The sequence below is a fragment of the Montipora foliosa genome, chromosome 3, assembly GCF_036669935.1.
Source record: "Montipora foliosa isolate CH-2021 chromosome 3, ASM3666993v2, whole genome shotgun sequence".
Lineage (NCBI taxonomy): Eukaryota > Metazoa > Cnidaria > Anthozoa > Scleractinia > Acroporidae > Montipora > Montipora foliosa.
This window is the reverse complement of record NC_090871.1, coordinates 59608801-59623800: the sequence shown is the minus strand read 5'-3', so window position 1 is coordinate 59623800 and position 15000 is coordinate 59608801. Positions and strand designations below refer to the sequence as shown.

General features: G+C 41.5%; 2 protein-coding genes across 7 annotated transcripts in view; one reads left to right on the top strand and one right to left on the bottom strand.

Moving 5' to 3' along the window:
• Positions 1–15000, top strand: part of LOC137997826 (ATP-dependent RNA helicase DDX19A-like) — a 142188-nt gene that overhangs the window by 52662 nt on the left and 74526 nt on the right. Inside the window, exons 1-3 of one of the 6 annotated variants that reach the window (XM_068844094.1) lie at positions 7861–8043; positions 8840–8899; positions 12823–12898. The exons of 2 other annotated variants lie outside the window; for them this stretch is intronic. In XM_068844094.1, coding sequence (XP_068700195.1) covers positions 8840–8899; positions 12823–12898 — 136 coding nt within the window. In that variant the 5' untranslated portion in view covers positions 7861–8043. Of the gene's footprint in view, positions 1–7860; positions 8044–8700; positions 8900–10408; positions 10487–12822; positions 12899–15000 lie in introns of those variants that run through there. 3 more of the 6 variants (XM_068844097.1, XM_068844092.1, XM_068844096.1) reach the window with 3 other exon arrangements.
• On the bottom strand, positions 4058–7843 carry LOC137994304 (uncharacterized). Its single transcript, XM_068839891.1, has 6 exons — positions 7582–7843; positions 6707–6963; positions 6166–6351; positions 5680–5819; positions 5311–5489; positions 4058–4845 (listed from the first exon to the last, which is right to left on the bottom strand). Exons 1-6 carry the CDS (start codon positions 7841–7843, stop codon positions 4058–4060), a joined length of 1812 nt encoding a protein of 603 aa, XP_068695992.1.

Genomic DNA, 15000 nt, shown 5'->3' with positions numbered 1-15000 from the left:
TGGTTCCCTTCTAGTTCATGGCAAGGTGGGTTCCGTAGATCTCCCTCATCTAGTCATGCCGATTACTGTAGAACCAACGAAACCACGAATGTGCCACGATGAGCGGTTTCTCAACCTTTGGATTAAAGACTCTCCCTTTTCCCTGGACTACATCACTAACCTACCCCCGTATGTGGGACTCAACCATTTCCGAACAGCCCTAGACGATAAAAGCGGCTATGATCACGTTCCTCTTCACTCACAAAGTAGAACCCTTTTTGGCTTAGAATGGAAAGGTTATTACTTCTTGTACAGGACCCTTCCTTTTGGCTGGAAAGCCAGCGCATACATCTACAACTCCATTGGCATGGGCTGCCACCTCCCATATCAGATCGCTTGGAGCCCCTTGCTCCAATTACATCGATGATAAACATCTGGGCCAGCTACGCTCCCTCAAGCAACCCCGCTCACAACTCTCCGATTTCCAGTTATCAGAAATGGCTACATTCAAAACTTGTTCTATTCTCTTAGAGCTCGGTTATTTTCTCGATATCAAGAAAAGTTCCCTTATTCCCTCAATCAAAGTTAAATATTTGGGTTACTTCTCTGAGTCTGATAAACAAGGCTTTACTTTACCCCCCCCCCCCCCCCCCCGATAAAGTCCTCAAGTTCGCCCCTCTCCGAGACAGCTTTTTAGGACAGAAAGCAGTTTCCCTGAAAACCCTTCAAAAGTTTGCTGGGAGAACTACCTCGTTTTCCCTTCTCGTCCCGGGAGCAAAACTCTACACTAATGCTGTGTATAATGCGATCTCCAAAGCAAGTCGTTCAAGTAAGCCCATTCCAGTTTCCGGTGCGCTAAGGAGCGAGATTTCTCATTGGCTCTTTCTAGACACCTGGAATGGATTTGTGCCTTGGAAGGGAGAAAAGCATTCCTCTATCTCCCTCTTCTCAGATGCAGCTAATGTCAGTTGGGGAGGCTCAATCAGGATTCCCGGTAAAGAAGATCAACCTCATCGTGGCTACTGGGATGAACGTTCCCGTGATCTCCCTATCGCAGTCAGAGAGGCTAAAGCTTTACTTTACACCCTCGAAAGCCTCGACACTTCTGTGGCAAATTCAAGGCTTGACGGTTTCATCGACAACAAAGCCGTTGTTGCCACATGGCAAAAACAAGTATCCAAGAATCCAGCTCTTTCTCAAGTTATGAAATCTATTTTCCAACTTTCCCTCCGTTCCAATTTGGCCCTTTCAACCTTTTTCGTCCCCTCCTCCGACAATCCAGCCAATCGCCCATCGGCTTGGACGTTCGTCCAACAAGTATACGGACCTCATTCTTTGGACTTATTTGCCCTCGCAAAAAATGTCCAGTGCGATTCGCATGGCAAACCTCTTCGTTTCTTTGCGCCATTTCCAAACCCACGTTGTTCCGGTGCGAACTGCTTTGCACAAACCATCAGTTCCACAGAGAACGCTTATGCCTTCCCGCCCTTTATCCTTCTCGGCCCCCTTTTCTTGGTTCCTTACCCTCCCCTAAAAACCTTCAATCTGCTACACCCACTGACATTACTCGTTTTCTTGTTTGGAAAGACACAAAAGGTGAAACCAAGGTCCACACTCCTCCATGCCCCCTGTTTGGGTCTCATTCTAAAAGCCAATGTATCTGCCCCACCCGTCTGGCGGACGGGACCGTCGATAGTATCATTGGGAAACTAAGAGCTATCTTCAACGATACAGGCAGGCACGGGCCTTGGAATGAACTTTTTTGCTTCGGGAACCCAGCAAGTGACACCTCCGTCCTCAATGTTATTCACAGTTTATTTCCAAAGAGCAAACTGCAGCACCTGTCTCACCCAAGCAAACCTCCCCCCTCTTCCGGTGGTCTAACTCCCATTCAACGATACATTTTCGCTCGTGATGCAGCTTTCTTTTGCACGGACTTTTTCTCCGGAGATAGAGGTTCAGACCTCGGCAGAACTCTGACTAAAGAAGTACTGCTACCGGACGGACAAGGCCTTCTCTTCAGACAAACTATTGGAAAAACGCCACGTGGTAAGGACTTCAAAACTTTCGTCTTAAGGAAATGCCACGACACCTTTTTGTGCCCCGTAGCCAACCTCTTGCGTTATTTCGACCTTTGCAAGTGTATGCAGATAGATTTACGCGATGGTTACCTCTTCAGATCTACCGACAAACATAATCGCGTCTCCAATAACCCCTTCATCGGTTCTTCTATCGCAACCCGCCTCAAGACTCATCTTGATCACCTAGGAATTGCCGATGGACAGTTTCCACAGCGGCTGCTCAATCACTCTTTCCATGTCTGGTGCCTCTATAGAAGACATCACAACACATGTTGGCTGGCGTTCCACCGAGTCTGCTCGTTAAGTACACGCAAACAGATAAAGTCCTTGGCCTCACCAATTCAGCCGATCTTCTTGCTCGAAGTACTCAGACATACCTGAAGCCTTGCGTGTCGCAGACATCTTCCGTTCTCATAATGACTTAAATAATTACCGTTTAAGCTTTTGGGTAAATCTATCCGCCTTTTTTGAACTACGTACCGAATGTTTTAGTTTTCTGAGTTTTGGGAAGATATATTTGCTTTGTTACGTTTGATTAAACTCTTATTACATTTTGTCTGGTTTCTTCCCACTTTGGTCGGTCTCGAGGTATCTCTCAGGAGTGGGCAAATTTTTTTCGCCCACAACTTATCCCCATTAAGGCACAGAGTAGCTATTATGTGAGTGTGAATTATTCACTATTCTCACTCACGGAAAAATCTCGACGTGCCTTTCATCACCACGTGAACCACGTGTTTTCGGTTTTTGGCCTTTAAAGTCCCTAGAGGCCGTCATAGGGCCTTTTATACACCCCGCTTTAAAACCGACGCTGGAAAATCTTAACCCTCAGCTTACTCTGCGCCTTAAACAAAATTTTTCGCCCGGTGATTCCCTAGTAATAGAACCCGCCATAGATTTCCGATGAAACTTGGTATGCTGTTGTTACAGGGTAAGGAGATGTTAAAAACGTAATAAAAAGAGGGGGTCACCGTGCTTGTTTTCACGCCACAATACTGACAAATACGGTTATTTAGGTGACGTTTGGTAATCTCCGTGCGCAACAAATAAGCTCGATTATTTTTTAATGCAGCGTGTTATATCACATAGAGTTTGACTTTCTTTGATTGTTTATTCATCTACGTCCCAGAAAAAATGTCTTCAAATACTCTGCATTTTTTTATCCTTTAAATGAAACATGATTTGCACATGCGCTGTTGGGTCTGATATGTCTCCTTCTGCAGTATTTATTTCATTTGCCAAAAAAGTGGCCATAGATTTCTGCTAATTTTTTTCTCAGTGATTGAGGATACTGTTATCATTGAAATTATGAAATAAAAAATGGGGGTCACCGTGCTCGTTATTGTGTTACGGCTGCTGATAACGCGCGCATTCCAGGCATTTTCTTGTAATTCCGAGCGAGGACTGGGGCGAATATAACAATGGCGTCTTTCGAATGCGCCTGGAAGGAGTTTGGAAGGTGGAAAAAACATTGAAAAAGTGTCATTTTTGGTCTGTTTCGTCGGGAATTGAGACGCATGCGACCAATATAGAACTTAAATGAAGGTGAGTCATACTTTCATTGATTTGATTTTAAAGTTTAGTTGATATTTTCAGCACACTGTTTTGTTTCGTATTCAATATCCGCAGTATGCTTCCAGAGCCATGAACTGAAATTTTATTGCTCATTATTTGACCAAAATAGATTATCCTCACAACAGTGCTGTACTCTATATGTGCAAAGAAAGGTCCTTCCTGTGAATAGAGCATTTGAGGCTTAATCAAATACAGAAACTTGGAAATCAGTTCGTTGGCTTAAATGCATTCCATCGATCTTGTACAACGGCAGTCTTTTCCTCTATTGTACCATTCAGTCGTTTGTATACAAAAAGGAATATTAAATAGCGAATGCTTGTGACAGCTTTTAATCGCTGCTGTCTGGTTATTACGTTTACGTTTACGTTATAAACGGCATATTAATATTCGTACCAGTTGTAGCTGTGGTTACATCTTTTTGCAAGTTACAAATCAGTGAAAAAATTTACAATGTTGAACAGAATCCTCCTATTAGCTGTCACACGTACTTTTCCGTTAAACTTTTCTTTCAGCACAAGTTCCAGCCCATCTGCTCCCCCTCTCTGAAATGCCAACTGCAAGTGCTGGAATCCCAGCCCAGACTCTGCAATTTTGGTAGCCATTCCAGCGGAAATGACCTTCTTGTCGAGCAAAGGATGGAGTGTTCGCTGAAGTACATTTCTCTGGGCAAGGCAGACATTATGCTCCTTGACCCATGATACGGAGAAGCTGTGTTTTCTCAGCAGCTTTGAATTGAGGAACTTGTTCACAAGTTGATACAGGGCCTGGACATCTGAAATTGCATTATGGGCTTCATAGCTGCAGTGTAGAAGGTCTCTCACTAAATTCTCTTGACTGTATGATTTGCGCTGAGGCAAGAGCTCTTTGAAGGCTGGTAAAGTGTCGGAAAATCCAGAAACAATGGCTGAAAGTTCTTTATCTACCCCAGTGGACTCCAGCGCTTTTAAGAGATGCTTCCCATCAAAAGATTTACAATTGTGAGCTGTCAACAGACATGGTGCCGTAGGCCTTAGCCATGATATCATCTGAGATAATCCCTCAGCCAGTGGAACTGCTCGGACTGGACGAGAATTATAAAAGAGAATTCCATGGTGAAAGGTGAGCTTATTCACTGATGAAGCACTGGGTGATATAGGTCTGGTTGGAAGGATGTAAACCTCAAATGCATCTGCCCCATCAGTTGCTGCAATTTGCAGAATTTCGGTATCATTACCTGTCAAAAATGAGGAACTTCATTATATTTTTCATTGCTCACACAAACTACATGTTAATGTAGTCTAAGCTTTGTGTTGGTGCCTATGGGATTCAAACCTTGCTCTTTCTTAGCACTACAGTGCTCTACCAACTGAGGTACAGTATGAAGACCCATACATTGGGAGTACGCCAATTTAGTGAGTTCATGAAAGGAATCAAACATGAAATGAATATGATGCGAACTGTGGAAATACCAATGAAATGCATATGTGCTGCTAGCGCTAATGCAGTGGCCATGGGTTTGAATCCCATTTAAGTGCTAAAAATAGTTTCTTAGGCTTAATTTGCAATTGCTTAAATTGCAATCATAACTACAGTGGTCACATATTAATTTCATTTGTATCTCTGCAGTTCACATCATATTCATTCTATATTATATTATATATATAACAATCATTGTCTTGAAATGAATCAGTGATATTACCTCGGGATGATGTCTCCAGATCAAACACTATCTTAATGTAATCTTGTTCGGGCACCATACTGGACACACAGGGTTTGGGGGGTGATGGAATCTCAACTGCTTCTGTTTCTGGCAAATATCCCATGCCACTCTGATACTGAGAACCTTCCCTGGTTTCTGCCTGCTTTGTTTTTGACAACCTGTGGATTGTCAATGATTTTATTATTTTTAAAATTCTACATTTACATGAAAAATTCATTAATTCTTATTTACAGAGAACATTCATCATCAGAACACACTTTCCAGATCAGATACTGTAGTTCAACCGTAACATCAAGCTTTCAGCTTTGCCCTAAATCATTAGTTTCAATGCCATATGTTTTTATTTACCTCTTCTCTTTGTGCCCTCTTCTTTGTATTTTGAATTTCTTTGTTTGCTGCCTTGCTCTTTGAAGTGACATTTTAGCATCCATTCTTTTCGAGTGTTTAAGCCCATGTGTTCCAGGAGAAAGGTGAATTTCCTGAAGGGCCTGTGTATAAAAAGAAGAATGCCTTATTGCTACTTGCCTGCTGTACCATGTCTGCCTTTTCTAAGTAGGTTAAATGCTGCCAAAAGTGCCAGTACAATACAAATTAAATCTTTTTAACCAGACACTTAAAAATGTAAAATATTTATTCATTGATTTGGTATATGATAACTAATTTTATCACTTTTTACAAGTCGGTTATCACAATAAGACAAAAAGTAGACACATGGGTACTGAGTAACATCAATGTTAAAATAGATTGCAAAAGTCAAATTTTGAAAAAAAGAATTAAGAAACCAGAAATTTCTAAATTAAACCTTGGTGAATCATACTTGTCCACAGCACTTACCTGAGTCACATATGCATGGCCAATGTTTTTTTGGCTCACTGCACAGGCCACGCGATAGTCATTGCTCTCACTGCCACCATAATGCCTGACCTTTGGGGCTTTGCTGCCAATCGTATTATTCAGTGCTTCATTGGCTTGGCTGGATCCAAGTGGAGCTAGCTTTTTCTGCATTCTGACAGTAAACCTCTATGATTTCTTGCAGGTCCTTCTTCAAATCGTCCCCCTCGAGGTCTTTACCATGTGGTAAAGTGCTGTGATGGTAATTGACTGGGTCTTGGAGATATTTACACCAAGAGGTGGAGCAAGTGGAATGATCCCCAAATGCGTGTGGAATTATTGCTTTTAGGCTTTTTCTGATCCCATCAGAGTCATTTTTGTTTTGTGTTATGGCATAGCTGAAGCATTTTTGTAAATAATCAATCACTTTACCAGACAAATTTTTATGTGTTTTCTGTAGATTGTACATTGAGCTTCCAAAAGCTCTCTTTGCATGAACAATGTCTGACCATTTGTCCACATTGTGATTCACACTTTCTCTCACTTTTTTGATGGTGGAGGAATCATCATCTCCCACAAGAATAGCCACTTGAGCTTTGTGAGACTCTCTGCATGCCTTCACAAGTTCAGTGCATACATCTGCTTCCATGGCCTTAGACGACCCGTCCCAGTTACATCTACAGTCATGTGCCCTGGCTGTTCTTCCAGCTCTGGTCGCTGCTTCACAAGTTGCACACCTCTTTGATCTTGTCGCAAATGCAATAACTTTTCCAGTTTTTATTCCAATCATAGAACCAGCTCCTGATACATAAAAGGTCTTACTTTAAAGGTATGTTACTCAGGTTTGGATGTAGTTTCCTGTAAATTTTGGACACTCGTCTAGATGATACATGTAAATCATAACCAGCAACACATGGTGTCGGCAAACCAACTGCCCAAACTAGATAATAAAAGTGCTCAAAAATAAATAAATAGAAATATAAATAAATAAACAAATAAATTATCTTATCAAGCTGACATGTTTCAGTACTGTCCCACTTTTTTGTCTTCTGTTCATCTTTTGGGATTATTCTTTACAAGCTTTGAAGGCCAAGCAGATTTTATTTTCATGTAATTGGATCCTTATCAGGGATACCCTATAAGCTCCTTTACTGGCAAACCTCAATACAAGTGTCAATGTACAGTATTTTTTGCTCATCAACCAATCCCTCCCTTGAAAAAGTAATTGCGGAAAGATAAGTCACTTATTTTCAGTGGCTGGAGTATCATTTCATTTACCATTTACAGATTTTTTGTGTTTGTTTTTAAAGCCCCAGCAATACAACTTAGGTATATAATTTTTAGTTCTGTCACAATGGAGCCATTTTTCAACTGCATTTCCGCTTACTGTCAACAACCTTTGTAAATTATTTTCAGTACCTGTTAGACTATTATGACCCTTCCCTCTCTTCTGCCACCCCATGTCATACGACGCCCCGATTGGCACTGCTTGATCTTGGATGCACCCCCACTCCATCTTTTCTTCCTCCATCTCTAGGTCACAGAACTTGTTTGCAATATTTTCTATGGCGGGGCTGATTTCACGTTCTCTTGCTTTCAGTGTGGTCACACAAAGAGTCGGGATATTAAGGGAAGATAACAGTGCATTGACATGTGTTGGTCCCATTCCTGCATGTAGCATGCCTAGGGTAGCGAATCATCAGATAAACTGTCGGGCAAACTATTAGTCAAAAAACATGATCTGCTACAAAGTCACGCAACAAACCTGCGGCGAGTTTAGTGTTGACGTCGAAGATTGGTCGTCCACGCATTGTTCCAGCCACCCTATGAGTTTTGTTCGTTTGGCAAACATTTATTTCCCCACAATCTGGATTGCAGCAGGTAATGTAAAAACGTTGGATAATTGAAGTGGCTTGGCACAAACTTTACATCCACCATCGAGGGCCTCTCCAGGGTGCATTTAGTTTAGGGTACGCCGAAGATCTTCGGCGTGGGTTTTAAAATTTTGCGGCGTACCGGCGTGCGATCAACAAAATGTCGGCGTACTGAAGCGAGTGATAAAGGCAATATTTGGCGTAGTGTGCTACCAATGGCGTAGACTTGTGGCCTATTCGGCGTACATTTTAAAAGCCCTCGGCGTACCTTCGGCGTGGGGTCTATGCGGAATGCACCCTGGGGGCCTCTGCGAGCAACTCGAGCTCGACAACACGTCTACCGCTTATTTTACTACCATTCTGAACACATAAGGCCTCGTCACGGCTAGGCGATTTGTCTATCGAACTTTTCGCTAAATTTATCCTTCGTTCAACCTCCTTGCTACTTCGAAAGCGCCCTTTTTTGTCATGGGACAAGCGAGCCCTTTTTGCGTCCGCCATCTTGGATGTCGCAATGTTATGCGCAGTAGGAGATGCGCAGTGCAAAACCAGGGAATCACCTTAAGGCACAGAGTAGCTATTATGTGTGAATTATTCACTGTCTACTGTCATTGCTGTCATATCTTCGTTGCCTCGAACGGACGGCTTACCATAATGCCTTTCGGCATTATCGCGTACGCTTTTATGCTTCTTTTGGACAACCTTTCCCGAAACAGCCGTATACGTGAGATCCTTGCCGAACAAGTAGAATTTATTTATAATTCTCGTTGTTTTTTTAAACTACTGGTCCTTTATACTCAAAGATGGCTGACAAAGACTGGGCGGCCGAAGTTGACGAACAAGAACGTCAAATATCTGGACAAGTAAGTGAAGGTTTTGATCAGAAATGGGCCGAAATGCTGCGAAAGAGGATCCGGAAGTAACTGCAGAATACCCCGCCACATCTAGTATCTCTACAAGCTGGCTACGCTGTACGCGGTACGCGGAAAGAATTAAAGTCAAGATTGCGAAGTATCTTTACAAGCTGGCTACGCTGTACGCGGTACGCGGAAAGAATTAAAGTCAACATGGCGAAGTATCTTTACAAGCTGGCTACGCGGTACGCGGTACGCGGAAAGAGTTAAAGTCAAGATGGCAAAGTATCTTAAGTAGCTGGCTACGCGGTACGCGGTACGTGGAAAATTAAAATTCTAGTGTACCCTAACCCTAACTGAACCGTAAAATGAAAGCTAAAATTTCAAACGAGTGCTTAGGCTTAATCAGTAAACGAGTGCTATATTCTTCACACGGTCTCCGTAAAAAAAGTAGTTAACCGAACCGTAAAATGAAAGGTAAAATTTTAAACGAGTGCTTAGGCCCAATCACTGAAACGAGTGCTTAGGCTTAATCAGTAAACGAGTGCTATATTCATCACACGATCGTGTTAAAAAGCGAAGTTCAAGCGCGAACCGTGAAATGAAATCTTAAATTTGTAAAGAGTTCTTAGGCCTAATTTCTGAAACGAACGCTTAGGGTAAAATGAAAGCTAAAATTTTAAAAGAGTATCTATAGGCCTAATACTGAAACGAGCGCTTAGACTTACTCAGTAAACGAGTGCTATCACAGCGTGCCGCGTACCTTGTAGCCAGCACAAATAACATTGCTGCGCCATTTTGAAATCATTTGTTTATGTAACTTTCTTCCGAGTCCACAGTGTCTGTGGAATTACTTAGGCTTTGACGCTTTAAGAACGAGGAATGTCACGGCGTACCGCGTACCGCGTAGCCAGGACATATAACATCGCGGCGCCATTTTGAAATTTAGTTCATTTGGAAATTAGTCCAAGTGGCGGGGTATTCTACAGTATCGTGCATTCCTATTTCTGGGTACCGCGTACCGGGTAGCCGGCTACGTGGAATATAGTTCGAGTGGCGGGGTATTCTGCAGTTAAGCCGAGGATCCCGCACAGGTCCCTACTTCATTATGCATACGGTCCTTTGTCTCAAGAAGACAATAGCGATAACAATAGTACGTCCTTTGGGACTGTAGTGCTTTGTTTGTTCTTCTTAGAGGTTTTTTTGCAAAAGCGATGCCGGCTAGATTGCAGAAATTATACCCGGCCCACAAAGTAGCTAACTTAAAAAACCTGCTCCTGGAGTGCCTCAGTCGTGTTGTAATGCTGCGTCCGCAGTCCTACAGCCCCGTAGACGTCAGTCGTTGAAATGATAATCAGTCGTGTTGCAAATTCTCAGACTTCACGTGTCATCGACTACGGCACAGCAGTAGCAGTCTGAACTAACTCAGACTTCATTTTTCATCGACTACGGCACTGCGGTAGCAGTCGTTTCCCTAACCTAATTGCATAATTTTGTTTGGTCTCTGCGGGACCGCAGGAGCAAGAGATTTGTGCCGTTCAAAGTGGGCTGGGTATTCTGCAGTCGCTCTGCGATGCCAAACTTTAATAATCCCAGGTAATGATTTCAATTTAGTTTTCTTTCGCTAAACAAAGAGCTGAATTTCCTGTGGTACTGATAAAAGATCAAGGGACGATTGCACGAACAGACTTTTCAACTTTGGTTCATTTTATCATGCTCAAAGAGTCATTAAAAATAATTATACTTGACATGTTTCCTAACAGGCCCATCTTTTCCGGATGAATCCCAATCCAGTGGATAGTGCAATTGGTTTCGCTATGACTTATGCACTGGATAGTGATTTATCGGGTGATAGCGCTATCCAGGGATGTTAATAGAGGCCGTAACTCGTAACACCTGTTACGGCCGAGCTGACTTCATGTTACGGTTGAAGATGTTCATTGTTGCAGGTACAAAGCGAAATGAATTTTAAAAGATTACCTGCTGAAACAAATATAATTGTCTTTGTGTCTTGGTGTCTTGCCTTGAGATAATTCATAAACGTTTAATCCCTGTGAATCGACCGAGTTATTGGAAGCCGTTTACATACGCCCGCCATTTTGAAAGCAGAGATGGCCCTGGTGACAAGGTTGTGCGCGGCTTCTACCTTTTCTGAGAGACAATTCTTACCCTGACTAACGAAGTGGATTTGCTAAATGAAGAAGGTGAAGATCTCGAAGACGAGATTTTTACACAGCAACAAAGTAAGTCCTAAAAACATGTGCTCATTTGAGGGCTGACAGTGAGGATGAAGATGACTAAAATTTATTTAAAACTTTATAGCACATTTTCATTCCAGGTTTTTTTCAAGCAAGTCGTTGAAAACAAACTGTGATTAACAGATTGTAGAAGTGCTGTGAAACAAAACTGTGTTCTATTCTGTTGAAATGTTGATGGGTCACATTCAGGAAAAAAACATGTCCGAACTGGCAACAGGTTTTACACCATTCCAAGAATGATGTAGTTCCTTTTAAATGAATGAATTTCTTTCGAATGACGTGAATATTATTGGTAAACTATAGTGTTCAGAAGATAACTGAACAGTTAAAAAAAACATCCACGTTTTTTTTTAATTAACATTAACTTTATTCATTTAATCTTTGTGAAGTGAGGTGTATGAAAAGTATGTATTTAAAGTTAATTAATATGAGAAGTGAGGGTTATTATCACTGAATAGAATTTCCTTTTCATGCATCAGAATACAGGAAAAAGCACTTCCAGGGGTCTCTTTTTCAAAAAATTTCTGGGGAAGCATGCCCCCAAATCCCACTAGGACCTTCGTTTACGTGGCCGCTGGCCACATAATTTTGGAGCTTTAGCAACGACGACGGGAACGGTAACGAGAACGTCATCTAAAAACATAAATTCGCGTTATTGCGATCACTTCGAGACTATTCCAAGCTTTTTAATATGACAAAGTTGTAGCAGTACGTCAGGAATGAAACCGTTATGAGCGGCGCTTAATTTAGGGGAGAAAATGAAAATTTATTCTCAAGTGCTGACGCCCTCCATAAAACCTCAAATTTGGCTATTTCACCTTGCTGTTTTGCTGACGACAGCAAAGAAATGGACAAAATTGAAAAACGTGCAGGGCGTGCAAAACTATTGTTTTTCCCTGCTAAATATGCAAATTTGTGACGTTCTCGTTGCCGTCGCCGTTGTCGTTGCTAAAGCTCCATATTAATAAATGCTACGGGAGACACCTTTAATGAAACGGCTGCTTAAAAACTTATTGACATCCCTGCTATCCATTGTTTGAACAATTGGGGCCAGATAAATAACTCTTTAGGGAAGATATCTGGTTACAAACATTGCTTTTGTTATTCAAATTTGCCAACCACAGGAAAAAAAGACCCTTTGTTTTGACAGCCAACGAGGCTCTGGTTGGCACAGTAATGACAATAGGTGACGTCAGCGATAATCTTGCCTAATAGTGGATAAGTCATAGTGAAACCAATTGTGCTATCCAGTGGGTAGTGATTTATCTGTTGGATAGCGTTGTCCACCTTTTGAACAACTGGGGTCAGGGCTGAAAACAAGGAGGTTAGAGTAAAACATGAAGATTGACCCAAGCATCCTTTTAAATTTTAGTTAAAAAGAAACAAACAAGCCATTCGCCCAAGTACAGTGATGTCAATAGAGAAAATATGCATGATTGACATTGCACTACTATTCGTTATAATTATTGTTGCTGTGAACTTTTGATTCAGCTGAGAACAGGATAGAGCACAATCTTTTGGAGCTCTGAAATTAATGTACATAAATATAAAAACAAGAATAATTGAAAGCAGATCCTAGATGTTCACAATTATCAATATCATACTGTCCCATCCTTCAATCAAAAGTCCTCAAATAAATAAAAACCTTGCCGTACATAATTTCATTATTTACAGGTGAATCAGTTGAAAATAAGCAACACTGCTGCTGCACCTACTGAAGAAAAGCCTGACCCCAAGAAGGAAAATGATGGTTTGTGTTGTGATTTTTTTTTTTTCAAAACCCATTCAGTCCCAATGCTAACTGACGAAGGCTTAAAGTGTTAACGGGTGGCACCGTGGCCTTATGGTTAGGGTGCTCTACTCCGGATTGAGTGGGTTCGGGTCCTGGCCCCTGACATTGTGTTGTGTTCTTGGGCAAAGACACCTTACTCTCACGGTGCCTCTCTCCACCCAGGTGTGTAAATGGGTACTGGCGAAATGCAGGGGATAGCCCTGCGATGGACTAGCATCCCATCCAAGGGGGAGTAGAAATACTCTAGTCGCTTCATGCTAAAGAAACTGGAAATAAGAGCTGGCGTGATGGACCTTCTGGCTCGTAAGGCCAGAGACCAAAGGATTTACAAAATCAAAGTCCCCTCAGAAACTTGATGTCCTATGGGTTTCCCCATTAATGAGTAAAATCATCTGGCATTAGAGTAAAGTACTACATTTAAGTCTGGCCTGGTTTAGGCCAGTGTAGGGGTCAAAAGGGTTAAAGAAATAAAGGAGTATTATTTTTGTTCATGTCATCAATGTCGTCTAAGATTTTACAAACCAGAAGCGATAACCCCTGCCCCACCTAACAGGTCAATGAGTTGGGTTGAACATGCAGCATGAAGCACCTCATGGAATGATCATCTTTAAGCTTCCTGTCACTCTGAAGGCAACCCCCAACCCCCAATCACGGTCATAAGTCATTGGAACACCCACCCCCTCTCCCCCGTGCAATGTTGGATAGTGCAATGCACCCAAACTAACTGTTTAGTGCATTTAGTTTCTAATCAACATTGAAAGGTGGGAGAGGGAGGGATGCTCGATTAATTCCATCACTGTACCAACAATGTGTCACTGATTGCAGGACTAATAAAGACAATTTTCCTTGTCTCTTAAAAGTTAGAGTGTCCCAGATTGAAGATTTGCTCGCTAGTTTGAGCACTCGCTAGTTTGAGCACTCTGGCATGACTTGGTTCTGGACGAAGTTTAATGCGACGTTTCGGCCGTTCGGCCTTCTTCAGGTTAAAAATTAAAAACTAAAAAAACTATTTACAATGAGTGCAAATCACAAAAACAGCAACAGAGTTCACATCCCTCACATTGCAAAAGAGCAGTCCCCTTTGGGGTAGCTTTAAGAATCAAACGCAATTGTTCTACCAATGACTTTCTTCAAAATAGGTGTAAGGAATACAAAGGATATTTGAAATCTCAAAATTATCCGGCGGAGCTTGTCGATAAACAGTTCGACAAAGCTCTCAGTATATCAAGATCTGAACTTTTGAGCAAAAAGGTAAAACCAGATAAGAAAGTTTTTCCACTGGTGCTTGACTACAATCCAATTTTGCCAGATATCCAAAAAGTCATTAAAAATCATTTTTAATTCATCTATTGCAATCTTCACCAGAAGTCAAAGAAGTTTTTCCGTCCAAGTCAATTTTTCCCGCTTATCGTAGAACAAAAAATCTTAAGGAGATGTTAGCGCCATCCAAATTTCAGGTAACCTCTTGTAGAAATCAAAGAGAAGAAAATGGGGGTTGTTCAAAATGCAATAAGAAATGCGATCTTTGTTAAAATTATTTAATTCAAGCTTCAAAATTTCAAAGTTCAGCTACTGGTCGTCATTATTCCATTCAACAAAAACTTTCTTGTTCATCGCAAAATGTTATTTATTTGGCCACATGTGCCAAATGCAACCTGCAATATGTGGGCTCCACCTCGACTGAATTTAAAGTAAGATTCCGTAACCACAAGTCGAACATGCTGAAGAACAAAAGAACTTGTGAATTGGCTATCCACTATAATAACTCTGAACATGAAATTTCACAAATCAATTTCATCATTATCGAACAAATTAGGTCTTTTGAAAATTCTTTACATCTTGAACAATTGTTACTCACTAGGGAGGCCTATTGGACTGCGCAATTATTTACCCTTAATCCTCATGGTCTTAATAAACGGCGGGAATCTAGATCGAAACACCGCATTAATTACTACAATTGAGTAGTTGTGAGTTGACATTTTCCCAATACGATGCATTTTTATCGATATGTCACCTATAGTTCTTTATTTGTTTTTGATTGTTAAATCTATGTCACCTTG

Coding starts and splice junctions, on each gene's coding strand:
- LOC137994304 (XM_068839891.1), bottom strand. CDS start 7,843: ATGCTACATGCAGGAATGGGACCAACACATGTCAATGCACTGTTATCT. Junction 6,964..7,581: donor GGGTCATAATAGTCTAACAG/GTACTGAAAATA, acceptor TTTATGTATCAG/GAGCTGGTTCTATGATTGGA. Junction 5,490..5,679: donor AGAGGGCACAAAGAGAAGAG/GTAAATAAAAAC, acceptor GACAATCCACAG/GTTGTCAAAAACAAAGCAGG.